At 44.6% G+C, this 14746-nt stretch overlaps 1 protein-coding gene across 2 annotated transcripts in view; it reads left to right on the top strand.

Annotated features, from left to right (window-relative positions):
• Nucleotides 1-14746, top strand: part of LOC139563913 (alkylglycerol monooxygenase-like) — a 54176-nt gene that overhangs the window by 14100 nt on the left and 25330 nt on the right. For both annotated transcript variants that reach the window (XM_071382924.1, XM_071382925.1), the window contains 9 exons: nt 4895-4998; nt 5907-6002; nt 7381-7447; nt 7563-7628; nt 7711-7790; nt 8355-8489; nt 9727-9843; nt 14065-14147; nt 14430-14532. In XM_071382924.1, the coding sequence (XP_071239025.1) occupies nt 4895-4998; nt 5907-6002; nt 7381-7447; nt 7563-7628; nt 7711-7790; nt 8355-8489; nt 9727-9843; nt 14065-14147; nt 14430-14532 (851 nt within the window). The remainder of the gene's footprint in view (nt 1-4894; nt 4999-5906; nt 6003-7380; nt 7448-7562; nt 7629-7710; nt 7791-8354; nt 8490-9726; nt 9844-14064; nt 14148-14429; nt 14533-14746) is intronic.

The raw sequence follows: 14746 nt of genomic DNA, 5'->3' as shown, positions 1-14746 counted from the left end.
AGGGGTGCCAAAGAGCACAGAGAAATGGGTGGTCCGGAAACAGGAGATCCAGTGAAACTTAACAAGCGTGTTTCTTTGGATGTTAAAATGAAGTGTAATAGTAATATTAATGTAGCACGTATCACAACACAGCAGAGGAATGTAAACTGCAGCACAGGGACATGGCTGGATGGTCAACATGTCACGGCTGTCGTAAGAACGGGACCAAGGCGCAGCGGATGTTGAGTCCCACATCTTTAATTCAAAGAGAAACTTAAACAAAACTAAATATATCAATAAACGAACAACTAAACGTGACTACGTAGTGCACATGCACAAACACAAAACAATATCCCACAAACACAGGTGGGAAAAATAGCTACTTAAATATGATCCCCAATTAGAGACAACGATTACCAGCTGCCTCTAATTGGGAACCATACAAAACACCAACATAGAAAATATAAACTAGAACACAACATAGAAATTATAAACTAGAATACCCCCTAGTCACGCCCTGACCTACTACACCAGTGGTTCTTAACCTGGGTTCGATCGAACCCCAGGGGTTCGGTGAGTCAGTCTCAGGGGTTCGGCGGAGGTCAAGACACACATCCGACTCGTATGATTCGTGATGACACGCCCCGCTTGGCCATCATTGGCTGCAGGTGATCACGCTACATCGCTTGGCCTATCTGTGCTGCAGGGAATTTGGTGCGCTCAGTAGTCGACTTGTGACTGTCGTGATGGTACGTCTTGTGATTTCTTTCTTAATATTTTAATCCCTTCATACTTACTATGTCGAGCAAAAAAAGAAAGTGGTCGGACGAATATGTACAATATGGATTCACATGTATAACGGAACGTGATGGGAGTCAGCGTCCTAACTGCATGATTTGCAATGCCAAGTTGAGCAATTCTAGTCTAGCACCGGTAAAACTAAGAGACCACTTCCTTAAGCTGCATGGAGATGGAAAATACAAGAACACAACGCTCGCTGAATTCAAGGTGAAGAGAGCCAGATTCGATGAAAAGGGTACTCTGCCTGTTCTCGGCTTTGTACCCATTAACAAACCGATCCTCACAGCATCGTACGAAGTTGCTTACCTGATCGCAAAGCAGGGCAAACCACACACCATTGGTGAAACACTCATAAAACCAGCTGTGTTGAAGATGGCGAATATCATGCTGGGAAAAGAGGCTGAAGTTAAGTTATCACAAATTCCTCTTTCAAATGACACCATCAGCGACAGAATAGAGGACATGAGCAAAGACATCTTGGCTCAAGTAGTTGCAGATCTGATTTCAAGCCTGGCAAAATTCAGCCTTCAACTCGACGAGACCACAGACGTTTCCAATCTAAGCCAGCTTGCTGTATTCGTGCGCTATGTGAAAGACGACGTGATAAAGGAAGATTTTTTATTTTGTAAGCCTCTTACAACAACAACTAAGGCAGCCGATGTGAAGAAACTTGTGGATGACTTCTTCAAAGACAACAATCTTTCGTGGGATATGGTTTCTGCAGTTTGTTCGCACGGAGCTCCAGTCATGCTGGGAAGAAAGTCTGGTTTTGGTCCGCTAGTGAAAGCCGATGCACCACACATCATTGTTACGCATTGTATTCTGCACAGGCATGCGTTGGAAACAAAAACCTTGCCTCCAAAACTGGCAGAAGTATTAAAAATTGTAGTGGAATGCGTGAACTATGTGCGAACTAGTGCTCTGAGGCACCGCATCTTCAGTGAGCTGTGTAAAGAAATGGGCTCTGAATTCGAGGTACTTCTGTACCATTCTAACGTTCTGTGGTTATCCCCGGGACAGGCGCTGAATCGTGTTTTTGCCGTGCGTGTGGAATTAGCCCTGTTTTTGCAAGAGCACCAACATTGTCATGCAGATTGCTTCAAAAATTCTCAGTTCATTCTCATTTTAGCGTACATGGCTGATATCTTCGCAGCTCTCAATCATCTCAATCAAAAGATGCAGGGCGGTGGAGTCAACATCATCGAAGCGGAGGAAAACCTGAAGGCTTTTCAAAAAAAGCTACCGTTATGGAAACGACGAACAGAGAACGATAACTTCGCAAACTTTCCCCTGCTGGACGACTGTGTAAGTAAGATCGAAGATGTATCTGGAATCGGAGACATTTCTTTACCCGCGGAACTGAAGCAAGCAATTGCCACGCACTTAGATGAGCTTGCAAAGTCTCTCGACGGATACTTCCCTACAAGAGAGTCATATCCAGCATGGGTGAGACAGCCGTTCACGTTTAGTGTTGAGACAACAGATGTCAATGATGAATACCTCGATGAAATCATTGAAATTCAGCAGAGCCAGGTTCAACAGCAACTCTTCAGAACAACAACACTTTCAACGTTTTGGTGTCAACAAATGGTAACGTACCCTGTTATTGCTAAGAAAGCTCTGGAGATTTTCATACCGTTTGTTACAACATATCTTTGCGAGCAATCCTTTTCGAGGATGCTGGACATAAAAACGAAGAAAAGGAACAGACTTTGTTGCGAAAATGACATGAGAGTGGCACTTGCCAAGGTGAAGCCGCGCATTTCTGAACTGGTCTCTGAAAGGCAACAGCAGAAGTCACACTGATTTGCAGTAAATATTCATTATTATGTTTTTGTTTTTGTGGGAAAATCATGTTTTGATGATTTTGTTCTTTGAACACACGGTGTTGATGTTGATGCACGGTTCATTTTGTGCACCAGTAAAATATATACCTATGTTTTGAATTTGAAAAAATCATATTTTATTTTTCCAATTAAGAAGGGTTCGGTGAATGCGCATATGAGACTGGTGGGGTTCAGTACCTCCAACAAGGTTAAGAACCACTGTACTACACCATAGAGAAACAAGGGCTCTCTATGGTCAGGGCGTGACAGTACCCCCCCCCCAAAGGTGCGGACTCTGGCCGCAAAACCTGAAACCAAATGGGGGGGTTAGGGGGGGGTGACTAGTGTCGGTGGCGGCTCCGGTGCGGGTCGTAGCCTCCCCCAGACCCCGGATCCGACCATGGCGCCGGGCTGAACGCCGTGCCTGGACTGGGCACCGGCACAGAAGAAGGCTCCGGCCATGGAGCTGGGCTGGCCGCCATGCCTGGACTGGGCACCGGCGCAGAGGAAGGCTCCCGCCTTGGAGCTGGGTTGGTCGCCGTGCCCGGTCACCGGTGCTGAGGAAGGCTCCGGCCATGGAGCTGGACTGGACACCGTATCCCGGACTGGGCACCGGCACAGAGGAAGGCTCCTGCCCTGGAGCTGGACTGGACACCGTGCCTGGACTGGGCACCGGCGCAGAGGAAGGCTCCTGCCCTGGAGCGGAACTGAACACTATGCCTGGACTGGGCATCGGCACAGAGGAAGGCTCCTGCCATGGAGTGGGACTGGACGCCTTTCCTGGAAGCTCCGGAAGCTCTGGACTGGGAACCGTCGCCGGAAGCTCTGGACTGGGAACCGTCGCCGGAAGCTCTGGACTGGGAACCGTCGCCGGAAGCTCTGGACTGGGAACCTTCACCGGAAGCTCTGGACTGGGAACCTTCACCGGAAGCTCTGGACTGGGAACCGTGGCCGGAAGCTCTGGACTGGGAACCTTCACCGGATGCTCTGGACTGGGAACCTTCACCGGAAGCTCTGGACTGGGAACTGTCGCCGGAAGCTCTGGACTGGGAATCTTCACCGGAAGCTCTGGACTGGGAACCTTCACCGGAAGCTCTGGACTGGGAACTGTCGCCGGAAGCTCTGGACTGGGAACCTTCACCGGAAGCTCTGGACTGGGAACCTTCACCGGAAGCTCTGGACTGGGAACCTTCACCGGAAGCTCTGGACTGGGAACCGTCGCCGGAAACTCTGGACTGTGAATGCGCACTGGAGGCCTAGTGCGTGGAGCCGGTACAGGTGGCACCGGACTGGGGACACGCACTTCCGGGCGAGTGCTGGGAGAAGGCACAGGACGTACCGGACTGGGAACACGCACTTCAGGACGAGTGTGCTGCAGCATTCTCATCGCTATCACCTCTCTCTGGAATCTTTCATCGAATTCTTCCTCCGACTCCCACACAGGCTCTGGCACTCTCCGCTGCTCGACCGCCAGCTCCATGAAAAAGAGAATTCCAAAAGAATCTTGGGGTTTCTTTGGCAGCGTACTGATGACACGCTCCTCATGGCGAGTGCGAGGAACCGGCACAGGACATACCGGGCTGAGGAGGTGCACTAGAGATCTGGTGTGTGGAGCCGTCACATATGGACTGATGACCCGCTCTTCAGCACGCTTGCACTGCCGCATACTCCTAGCCAACTCCGTTCTCCGGTATCCTTCCTCACACTGTTCCATCGACTCCCATGCGGGCTCTGGCACTCTCCTTGGGTCGACTGACCACTTCTCTATCGCCTGCTCCATGTGCTCTGGCTCTTCCCGCGGCTCAGCCGGCCACCCCTTGTGCCACCCCCCAAAAAATCTTGGGGTTTTCCTTGGGCTTTCTGTGGACGCGAACCCGGTCGTCGTCGCTGTCCTCCATTATTACCTTCCGTCTGCCTCCAAGGAAGGGTCTCGCATCCACCCATCACTTCTTCCCATGTCCAAAACTCCTTTACCTCGTGGATACGCTGTTTGGTCCTCTTTTGGTGGGATATTCTGTCACGGCTGTCGTAAGAACGGGACCAAGGTGCAGCGGATGTTGAGTTCCACATATTTAATTCAAAGAGAAACTTTGATCTAGCAACCTTTCGGTTGCTGGCCCAACGCTCTAACCACTAGGCTACCTGCCACCCCAAAAGGGGTTTAAATAGTAAGTCTGTGGGTACCCTGCCAGGGATCAAAAGGGTGTGTGTGTGTGTGTGTGTGTGTGTGTGTGTGTGTGTGTGTGTGTGTGTGTGTGTGTGTGTGTGTGTGTGTGTTCCCACGACAGAGTTGAACTTCCTGTGGGCTGCCCACCAGGTCCACCACAGCTCAGAGTACTACAACCTTTCCACAGCCCTCAGACAATCCCTCACACAGCAGTTCTCATCATGGGTAAGAGCCCTTCTCAACCACTGGAACATCTATGCTATTTTATTCTATTCTATTGTGAACAACATACTTTTGTGTGATGCTGGAGATGGCAAAGGTTGATGAAGAAAAACAGGTTTTATTGTCACACACCGGATAGATGCAGTGAAATGTGTTGTTTTACAGGTTCAGCCATAGTGCAAATTAGGGTTAAGTGCCTTGCTCAAGGACACATCGACCGATTTTTCACCTTGACGGCTCGGGTATTCAAACCAGCAACCTTTCAGTTACTGGCCCAGCGCTCTAAACGCTGGGCTACCTGCCGCATTAGAAATGCAGATAAGTCCAACATTTGCTCCTTCACCACAATGTATGCTGTGTTATGCACAACGTATGGTATACTGTTCTTTATCCATAGTCATTGAGTATGTTTACATGTACACTAATAATTTGATATTAAACTGATTAACTGATTATGGCAGTAGGCTGAGTTTGACATGACTCTGCTTGCCTTAATCGGCGTACGGTAATAAGTATACGCAATCTTTTGAATTATTAGGACATGTAAACACCTTAATCGTAGTTCCAGTGGTGTATTTGATATGCGCATGTGCTAGCACCAGCCAAGCGTGCCTCTCTCTTTAGCGCGAGTGAAGTGTATTCAGAACAACTGAAAGTATGCATCTTTGAAGTAGTTTCACATACAAACTTTATATGTCAGAATCAAATAGGCTTCTCAAAAATAACATTGTCGCTGTGGTAGAATGTTTATTTTGATTGGTGATTTCGGGATGTGTCCACAGGATTATTAGAGAAATAGTTTTTCTTGCAAAGCATCTAAATGATTAAATGGAACTATTATATTAATCTGACTATCCACAATGATCATCTTATTGTGTACTTTTAAGGATATTCATTGTGTCTGTCCTCAGGTGTTCTATCTCCCCATGGCGTTGGCAGTGCCACCCTCTGTGTTCGCTGTTCACATCCAATTCAACCTGCTCTACCAGTTCTGGATCCACACTGAGGTAGATGCAGCCCACAGTACCACCCAGTCTCAGGTTACCATTATCTCTCCTCATTTCGGCCCGTTTGCTTATTTTCATGCCTAGTGAATGCGTCCCTGTTTAATGATGATTATTCATGTAGTCAATATTCTACAAGATTCATTGTGCATATTTCCCAATTACTGTAATAGCGTAAACTGTAAAATAATTCAGAGATAAAGCTACTTTGGCTAAAAGTTATCTCACTCTAGTCCCTATACTAACTGCTGTTAAGGGGAGCTCAAGTCAAACCTGTGTTTAATAAAAAATAATGAGATTTGATGAAATATTCCAAACAGAAGCAAGACCAATCATTCTCCTTTAAAGTGATTGGTAGTATCATTTTTACAATCCCCAATCGTTAGGGGAATGAATGGAATTGGAATCACTTCCATCTTTTAGTACACTATTAGTGAAAACAGTCATAAAATCACAATTTTCTGGGGGGTATAATTTATGATTTCGTTATAGACTTTTTTGATGTTGAATAATTTATTGGCACGCGATTCCCAGACCTGATCTGGGAATGAAAGTTTTTCATTCATGATTAAACTCTGGCTGTTGCCAGACCACTCATTACATGGAAATAATGAATCATTTAAAAATAATTTCCCAGACTGACTGTACGATCAGTGGTAGACTTTAACATCAAAATGTCTGTAAAAGTTGCACCCAAAGAAAAATCAGATTCTTCTGAAATATGTGCCTTATGGCATGATCTGTAAGAATTTTCTGTGTGTGTGTGTGTGTGTGTGTGTGTGTGTGTCTGCTTAATAGAGTGATTGAACAGCCATACGTGTTTGATTATGAATGACTGAGATATTGTTTTGGAATGCTTGTGCATGCATTCATTTGTTTGTCTGGAAGGAAGTGTGTGCGTTCATATTAGCTAGTAGCTACTATTACAAGCATGCGTGTATGCATGTGTGTGTGTTCAAGTGTATGTAAGAGCATTATCAACAGTGTCAACTGCGTTTTGGTCTTGGCACCGCTCTCCATCCTAGTGTTGCTTATACTTCCATTTTATAAATATTGTTTTTTCCATCTGGGAATTTGGCCACCTCACGATTTCTGTCATTAGACCTAACTCATCAAATAAGAAAATGCTTTAGTCTTATAAAAAAGGTTTCTAGCCAGATACATTTAGTTGCTACTGTATGTTAACCAAATTGCCAAACAAAGACCCAAGGAGTGCACTACCAGTTAAAACATACATTTGCGAGAAACCTCTATTAAAATAGTTTTTTAATCCAGGACTAGGTTTAATCTACGTCCGGGAAACCAACCCAAATTGTGGCAGCTAGGCTATACATTTTTGTATTATTTTTTGTTTAATGTATGTACATTCTCTGTCTTTCAGGTGATCAGAGATATGGGACCTCTGGAGTGGGTCCTAAACACCCCCAGTCACCACAGAGTTCACCACGGTAAGAAAGAAAGCCTCTTCTTCTCTCTCAAACACACATATTCTTACCATATTTGACGTGAGCTGATCAGTGCAGTGGCAAAAAAGGAAAATGATGTGTTGCATTTCATTGGCAGGGCGAAATGAGTATTGCATTGATAAGAATTACGGGGGAGCTCTGATAATATGGGACAGACTATTCGGTAAGTAAAGGTTCACAGGGTGAGTGCTTGTTGTAATATGGCATTGTCGTTATAACTACATTCTCTTATATTGATTTATCAGGTACCTTTGCTCCAGAGGGCGATAAAGTTGTCTACGGTCTCGTACACAAAATAAACACATATGAAATCCTCCAGATTCAGGTTAGTCCCAAGAGAAAATACGAAATACAAGATCATTTTCTTATTTGCTGTATTTTATTTTGCACACTGTAAGATATAAACTACTAGACTATAAATGCATATACAAGCTATCAAAGAGCAAATTGTCACAGTGTTTAGACTGAGCTGACACTGCATGCAAACTGTCTGATTGTCTCTGTATTACATCAGTGGAATCAAACCATTTGTAGAGCAGTTACTCTCAATCACTTTGTACGAGTAAATGTTACCACTGGAACAGTCATGCTCTAACCATAACATTATTACGCAACCTTAAACAAACCGCCCAGCAGAGGTGAAAGAATCCAATAAAATGAAATACTAGAAGTTGTGTTTGATTATTTTCACTGCCCTTACCGCTGGCAACTTAGTGCATGAGCAATCCCTTCCAAATGGAGGACCATTCTCCACACAGTATTAACTAACGCACAGATTAGCATTGACAACCATGAATATGTAGTAATATCAGGGCTTTTATAGTAAAACTGCTTATGTAATATAATGTGACTGTAATGTGATGGTATATCTTTTATATTTTTCCTTTAGTTCCATTACTATAAATACTTGTGGAGGAGGTTCAACAGATACAAGAAAATCTTCAATAAATTGGGCGTCCTCTGGAAAGGACCAAGTTGGAAACCTGGCAAACCAAGGCTGGGTGATCACGCAGAGGTACCCGAGGTACTGCCACATTCAAAATGAAAACACGTTTTGTCATTAGAGGGGGAGAGAAAACGAGAGAGTGATAGATGAGAGAGTAAGACGTGGGGAATCATGGAGAGAAGAGAGTGTGAAGAGGGAGTTGAAGACAGTGTTCTAGCATTTTTGGTGTATCTACATTCCCAAAAGGGACACATTTGACACTTTCATACTTCATTAACTATCACTATGACGTAAAGAAAAACACTATCCTTACTATCCAAGTGACTCACAGTGTTCTCACATGAAAGATTCACATTTTACACAGCCTTTACATGGAAACACCACACCAAATACATATTTTTTTTATTTTACATTTTTGTATTTAACCTTTATTTAACTAGGCAAGTCAGTTAAGAACAAATTCTTATTGACAATGACGGCCTAGGAACAGTGGGTTAACTGCCTTGTTCAGGGGCAGAACAACATATTTTTACCTTGTCAGCTCAGGGATTTGATCTGGCCCAACGCTGTAACCACTAGGCTACCTGCCACCCCAAAAGGGGGGAACACAATAAGCTAATTTTCACTTTAAATAGTAAGTCTGTGGGTACCCTGCTAGGGATCAAAAGGGTGTGTGTGTGTGTGTGTGTGTGTGTGTGTGTTACTATAGTGCCAATCAGGAGCCCCGGCGGTTGGCTTTGAAATAGCGCTGATGGTGGCACGTATTTAGGCCCTTCACACTTAAAAAAAACTCCACCCCTCGACTTTATGATTAAATTGGCCCCTAAACTCTTGCATGGTGATTCTAAACATGTGGAGGGTGCTGGAATTTGACTGAAATATCTTGAAAGGCTTGCCATTGTAGGCCTAGACGGGTGCGTTGATATTTTCTAAGGAGAGAGAAAGAGAGAGAGTGAGAGAGAGAGTCGGGGTCGAATGTGTTGGCTTTTGAGGCTAAGCAGAGCTGTGGGCTGGAACACCTACAAGGGAAGTAATGTGAAGGAAATCTCACCCAAGACCCCCTGCAAGAAACCTGTACCAATTCAACATGTAGTTCTCTACAATTTGGTGTTTTAAACAAAGTTTAAGGTACAAACAGTATAGATGTTCTGTAGTGAATAATTTCAAAGTATCTTATTATCTGCGTATAGATAAGCCATGATAATATGGCCCATTAAAAAATCGCAACATTCAGGAATGATGTTATATTGTCTCATCTTTTTGTATAGCTGTATTATATTGCTGTTTTAATATTTTTTTATTATGTCATTGACAGGTTACTGGAGAAGAGCTGCCATACAATCCCAGTTGGCCTCTGGCTCTGAAAGTCTATGTGTGCATACACGGTCTAATGTTGTTGGGTGTTTACCAGGATCTGTTTGAGTCAAGGCTGGTATGTATTGTCAATCCCAAGAGTTACCAGTCATAGATAATCAACTGGGATTGAGAAAACATGGGCTCTATCTTATTTTAGCCATTTGAAATAATGTCATTTTCATTTTCTTCGAAGGAACGAAGTCACAAACATTCTGTTTATTTTAGCTTATGACATTCTTAATTGGGTTGTTTTTCTACAGTATTTACCCAGAAAAATAGTGACTCGGCTACCATCAAGTCAGAATGACTCACTGTCAGTCCTCTTTAAAATAACCTTTGTCTATTATTTTCCACTCTCAGAGCCAAAATCCCCCCCCTCCTCTTTCAAAAAAATGAAAGTCAGGTTTCCTCAGTAGTTATCTTTGGACTGCTTTTTTCCCCAGGCATAGTTTTGGTTAGCCAAAATGTGCTGTCCCACCCAGCCCTTCAAACTGAGACAAAATGGCCTGTCTTCATGTGATTCCTACCTCCATGGTGTTCCCTTAGTTGTGGTCCTCCCTCCACATAGGCCCACAGTCAAAGAGTTCCCTCCTCTTATTGGCCACCAGCGCATGAAACAGCAGCATAGCAGCTGGTGGTCTAACAGTGAACACAAACGCCTTAATTGCCAAGTCAACCATTTCCCAAACATTTCCCAACCTAAATAGCCTTTAGGATGCTGTAATCAGGATTTCCAGGGAAAATAACAAAGTTAGTAACAATGTCCATGTATGTATGTATACCTCCATGTTCACTAGGCACGTATTTACCGTGACTATTGATGATGCAGTGTAGCACAACTCAGGATCTTAGTGTTAATTCAAAGATATTAAAAAATTTCAAACAAATGAAGTTAGCCTTTAATTACATCATGGGTATAGATGCACAGCCCCCGTGTCGCTACAAGATGCACGGCCATCGTGTCGCTACAAGATGCACGGCCCTCGTGTCGCTACTGTCAGGTTTTGGCCAAGACTGTTCGGGTTTTTGGTCACTAGATGTCCCCATTGCACCTTTTTTGTACCTTTTGTTTTTCTTGCTCCAATTATTGTTTGCACCTGTAGGTCATTCCCTTGTTAGTATTTAATCCCTGTGTGTTCCTTAGTTCCTTGCTCTGTGTTTGTAAGTTAGCACCCAGCCCCAGCCCAAGCCTTGTTTTATTCAGTGTTTTCTCTTGTTGGATTTTCCAGAGGTTCTCTGGTTTAGTTTTGTGTATTATTTGAGTAGTCTTTTGAGGTTTTTTTTTTTTTTTGTGCCTTTTGGCTTGATTTTTGGACATTGTGGTTTTAGTTTCTTTGCCTGGAGATTTTGTTCTTTATTAAACCACTATCGCTAGTACTGCTGTGTCTGCCTCATCTTCTGGGTTCTGACGATTATTAGTGACTGTTTCTCGCACCGGGTCCTGACAGCTACAAGATGCACGGCCCTCGTGTCGCTACAAGACGCACGACCATCGTGTCGCTACAAGATGCACGGCCCTCGTGTCGCTACAAGATGCACTGCCATCGTGTCGCTACAAGATGCACGGCCCTCGTGTCGCTACAAGATGCACGGCCCTCGTGTCGCTACAAGATGCGCGGCCATCGTGTCGCTACAAGATGCGCGGCCCTCGTGTCGCTACAAGATGCGCGGCCATCGTGTCGCTACAAGATGCACGGCCCTCGTGTCGCTACAAGATGCACGGCCATCGTGTCGCTACAAGATGCACGGCCCTCGTGTCGCTACAAGATGCACTGCCATCGTGTCGCTACAAGATGCACGGCCCTCGTGTCGCTACAAGATGCACTGCCATCGTGTCGCTACAAGATGCACGGCCCTCGTGTCGCTACAAGATGCACGGCCCTCGTGTCGCTACAAGATGCACGGCCCTCGTGTCGCTACAAGACGCACGACCATCGTGACGCTACAAGACGCACGGCCCTCGTGTCGCTACAAGACGCACGGCCCTCGTGTCGCTACAAGACGCACGGCCATCGTGTCGCTACAAGATGCACGGCCCTCGTGTCGCTACAAGATGCACGGCCATCGTGTCGCTACAAGATGCGCGGCCATCGTGTCGCTACAAGATGCGCGGCCCTCGTGTCGCTACAAGATGCGCGGCCCTCGTGTCGCTACAAGATGCGCGGCCATCGTGTCGCTACAAGATGCAAGGCCATCGTGTCGCTACAAGATGCACGGCCATCGTGTCGCTACAAGATGCACGGCCATCGTGTCGCTACAAGATGCACGGCCATCGTGTCGCTACAAGATGCACGGCCCTCGTGTCGCTACAAGATGCACGGCCCTCGTGTCGCTACAAGATGCACGGCCCTCGTGTCGCTACAAGATGCACGGCCATCGTGTCGCTACAAGATGCACGGCCATCGTGTCGCTACAAGATGCACGGCCATCGTGTCGCTACAAGATGCAGGGCCATCGTGTCGCTACAAGATGCACGGCCCTCGTGTCGCTACAAGTTTATTTCAGGTTGGGTAATTTTACGATGAGAACAGACAGGTAAATTGACCAACCTATCTCTTGTCCTGAAAAGAATAATGGTAGTGATGATAACCATAATAATAACAAGTTAATCTCCAGGTCTCTGGGGATATAGAAACAATAACATTATCAGTCCAGTGCTGGAGTCACTGAAGCACCAACAGATGGTGAATTTCATTTATTTTCACTCACTGTTATTGTTGAAATATGATATGGGACAAAATCAAAAATGTGCGCACTGAGCCGGCATGAAAATCCAATCATTGAAGTTGTGTCTAGGGTCCATTCCCCCAGGGTAGAGATAGCCAAAGTAAAGATCATGTAACCTAACTGACCTGCATTGTCTCCTGGGTAACAGTACCAGTGGGTGCAAGACAGCATAATAACCTAATAAAGTGTAATAAATAAATAAAATACAATTACCAAATAATACAATTCTGAATAGATTGGTAATTAGCTTACAATAACTGTGTAGTTACTGTATTACTGCCAATTTAGACCTCGCCTTAAGCGTTACTGACTCTAGTGATGGTTAAGTTTACTGTGTGTCTTTGGAATCCATGTAATGGAAACGGTTTAGTATAGTTGATTCATAACCTCTTATTTGCCTCAATTGAATACATATAGTAGCGCCCTGCCTATACTTTCCCACGTGTGGGTTAGGGGAATATGGGGTATAACGATTATAGGGCCTGTACCATATAAACATGAAGAAATACTACTTTATTGCTTCCTGTTGATATGTTGATGCCATATATGGCCTGTTGGGAATGTACATTGTTGTCTATGCACTGCATGGAAGGAGACCAGTGAGGTTTGCATGTCAGGGCCTCTGGGTGGAGTGTTGAAGATCCAACCCCTGCTCTGGCAGACCAATCTAGTCCCTTAGGAGAAGCTAGTCTTACAGCTGTCTTTTAGGTTAGGAACTTAAGGCCATGTATTTTCACCACTCATGTATCCATCCACAGGTTGGGGTTGTGTGCGAACAAAACACAAACAGCTCACCAAGGTCAATGTCAATGTGTACAGTATAGGACTAGTGTTCTTCATAGTGTTTGCTTTGGCTTGATGTGTAGCGGTACTGAGAGCTATGTACCGCCACGTCTTCCACTCTGGTCAAGTCCCTTAGCGGGACTCAACAGACATGGTCAGAGGTAATATCCCTATTATATTGAGCGTGAGAAAGGGAAAGGGGATACCTAGTCAGTTGCACAACTGAATGCCTTCAACCGAAACGTGTCTTCCGCATTCCACCCAACCCTTCTGAATCAGAGAGGTGCTGGGGCTGCTTTAATTGTGTGAGTCACAGCTACTGGCAAGACTCTACACTACATTGTGTAGAGGACCTAGATGTAATATAATAGCTTACTGTGTATAGATGTGTAGTCTGGGCTATTAAAAGGGACATGGTTCATGACTTCACTCGTAGTCAAATCTCCTGTGCCCATAATTCACCATACAGATGCAGGATCTTAATTTGAGCCAGTTTGCTTCAACAGAAAAAGAATCCTACAGCAAGAGGAAATGTGAATTATTATGTTGATTATAATTTATGGACATTTTTGTAGGGAAAATCAAGTCTGAAATTTCAACGAGGAAAGACAAACATCAGAAGCATTTTTAAACCTGGAATACACTAAGTTTTATATTTCTTGCATTGCATGAAAGTTCTCCTGCAACAGGGTTTTCAAATTAAGATCCTACATCTGTACTTGATGTTTATGTATTTTTCCCATAACCTTTTCTCATGATAAGCATTATTTGTGTGTCTATGTTATAGATGCTTTCCCAGCTGACTGTTCTGATGATGACTGGCTACATTCTACTCAGTCTGACATCGATTGGCTTCATCATCGACCAACGGTACTGTACTGTCACATATCACTGTTACTGTAATGTTATCTATCACTGTAAATAGCTTGGAATTTGCACACACAGATTGGTCCACTTCAAGGTTATGTGGGCCAACCCAATCTAACAATTTAGAAAATTGACATGGAAAACACTTCAATAATGAATGATCAATAGATTCTCTCATATCTATTGGATTTCAATACCATGACTGAAATGACTTGAATCAATTGAGTCGAAATGCCACTTCAACCAGTTCCTTATTGGCGGTTGTTACGTTCTTTCCCTATGCAGGCCAACGGCATCCATGTTGGAGTTGCTGCGCTGTGTTCTGATGGTGATGCTGCTGCGATATGGCTACATGACGGCACCAGCACCACTGGCTGTGCCCATTGAGGTAGGAGACTGAACGTGCTGCTACCACAAAACATTGTAGAAACCCCTTTTAGAGAATGATACGATGTGCTAATCGAACATTTATGCCCTCGTCTGAGGGCATAGAGGTGTGATAACGGTATCCTACTGTAATGGAAAGCTAGAGATATAAGTAGGCATTTATCTACACCATTTCATTGTCCCAAACATTTTACTAGAAAATACAGTACGTGACA

The sequence above is a fragment of the Salvelinus alpinus genome, chromosome 35 (genome assembly GCF_045679555.1).
Source record: "Salvelinus alpinus chromosome 35, SLU_Salpinus.1, whole genome shotgun sequence".
NCBI lineage: Eukaryota > Metazoa > Chordata > Actinopteri > Salmoniformes > Salmonidae > Salvelinus > Salvelinus alpinus.
Note: the sequence above shows the minus strand (reverse complement) of the source record. Positions and strands in the feature narration are given on the sequence as shown.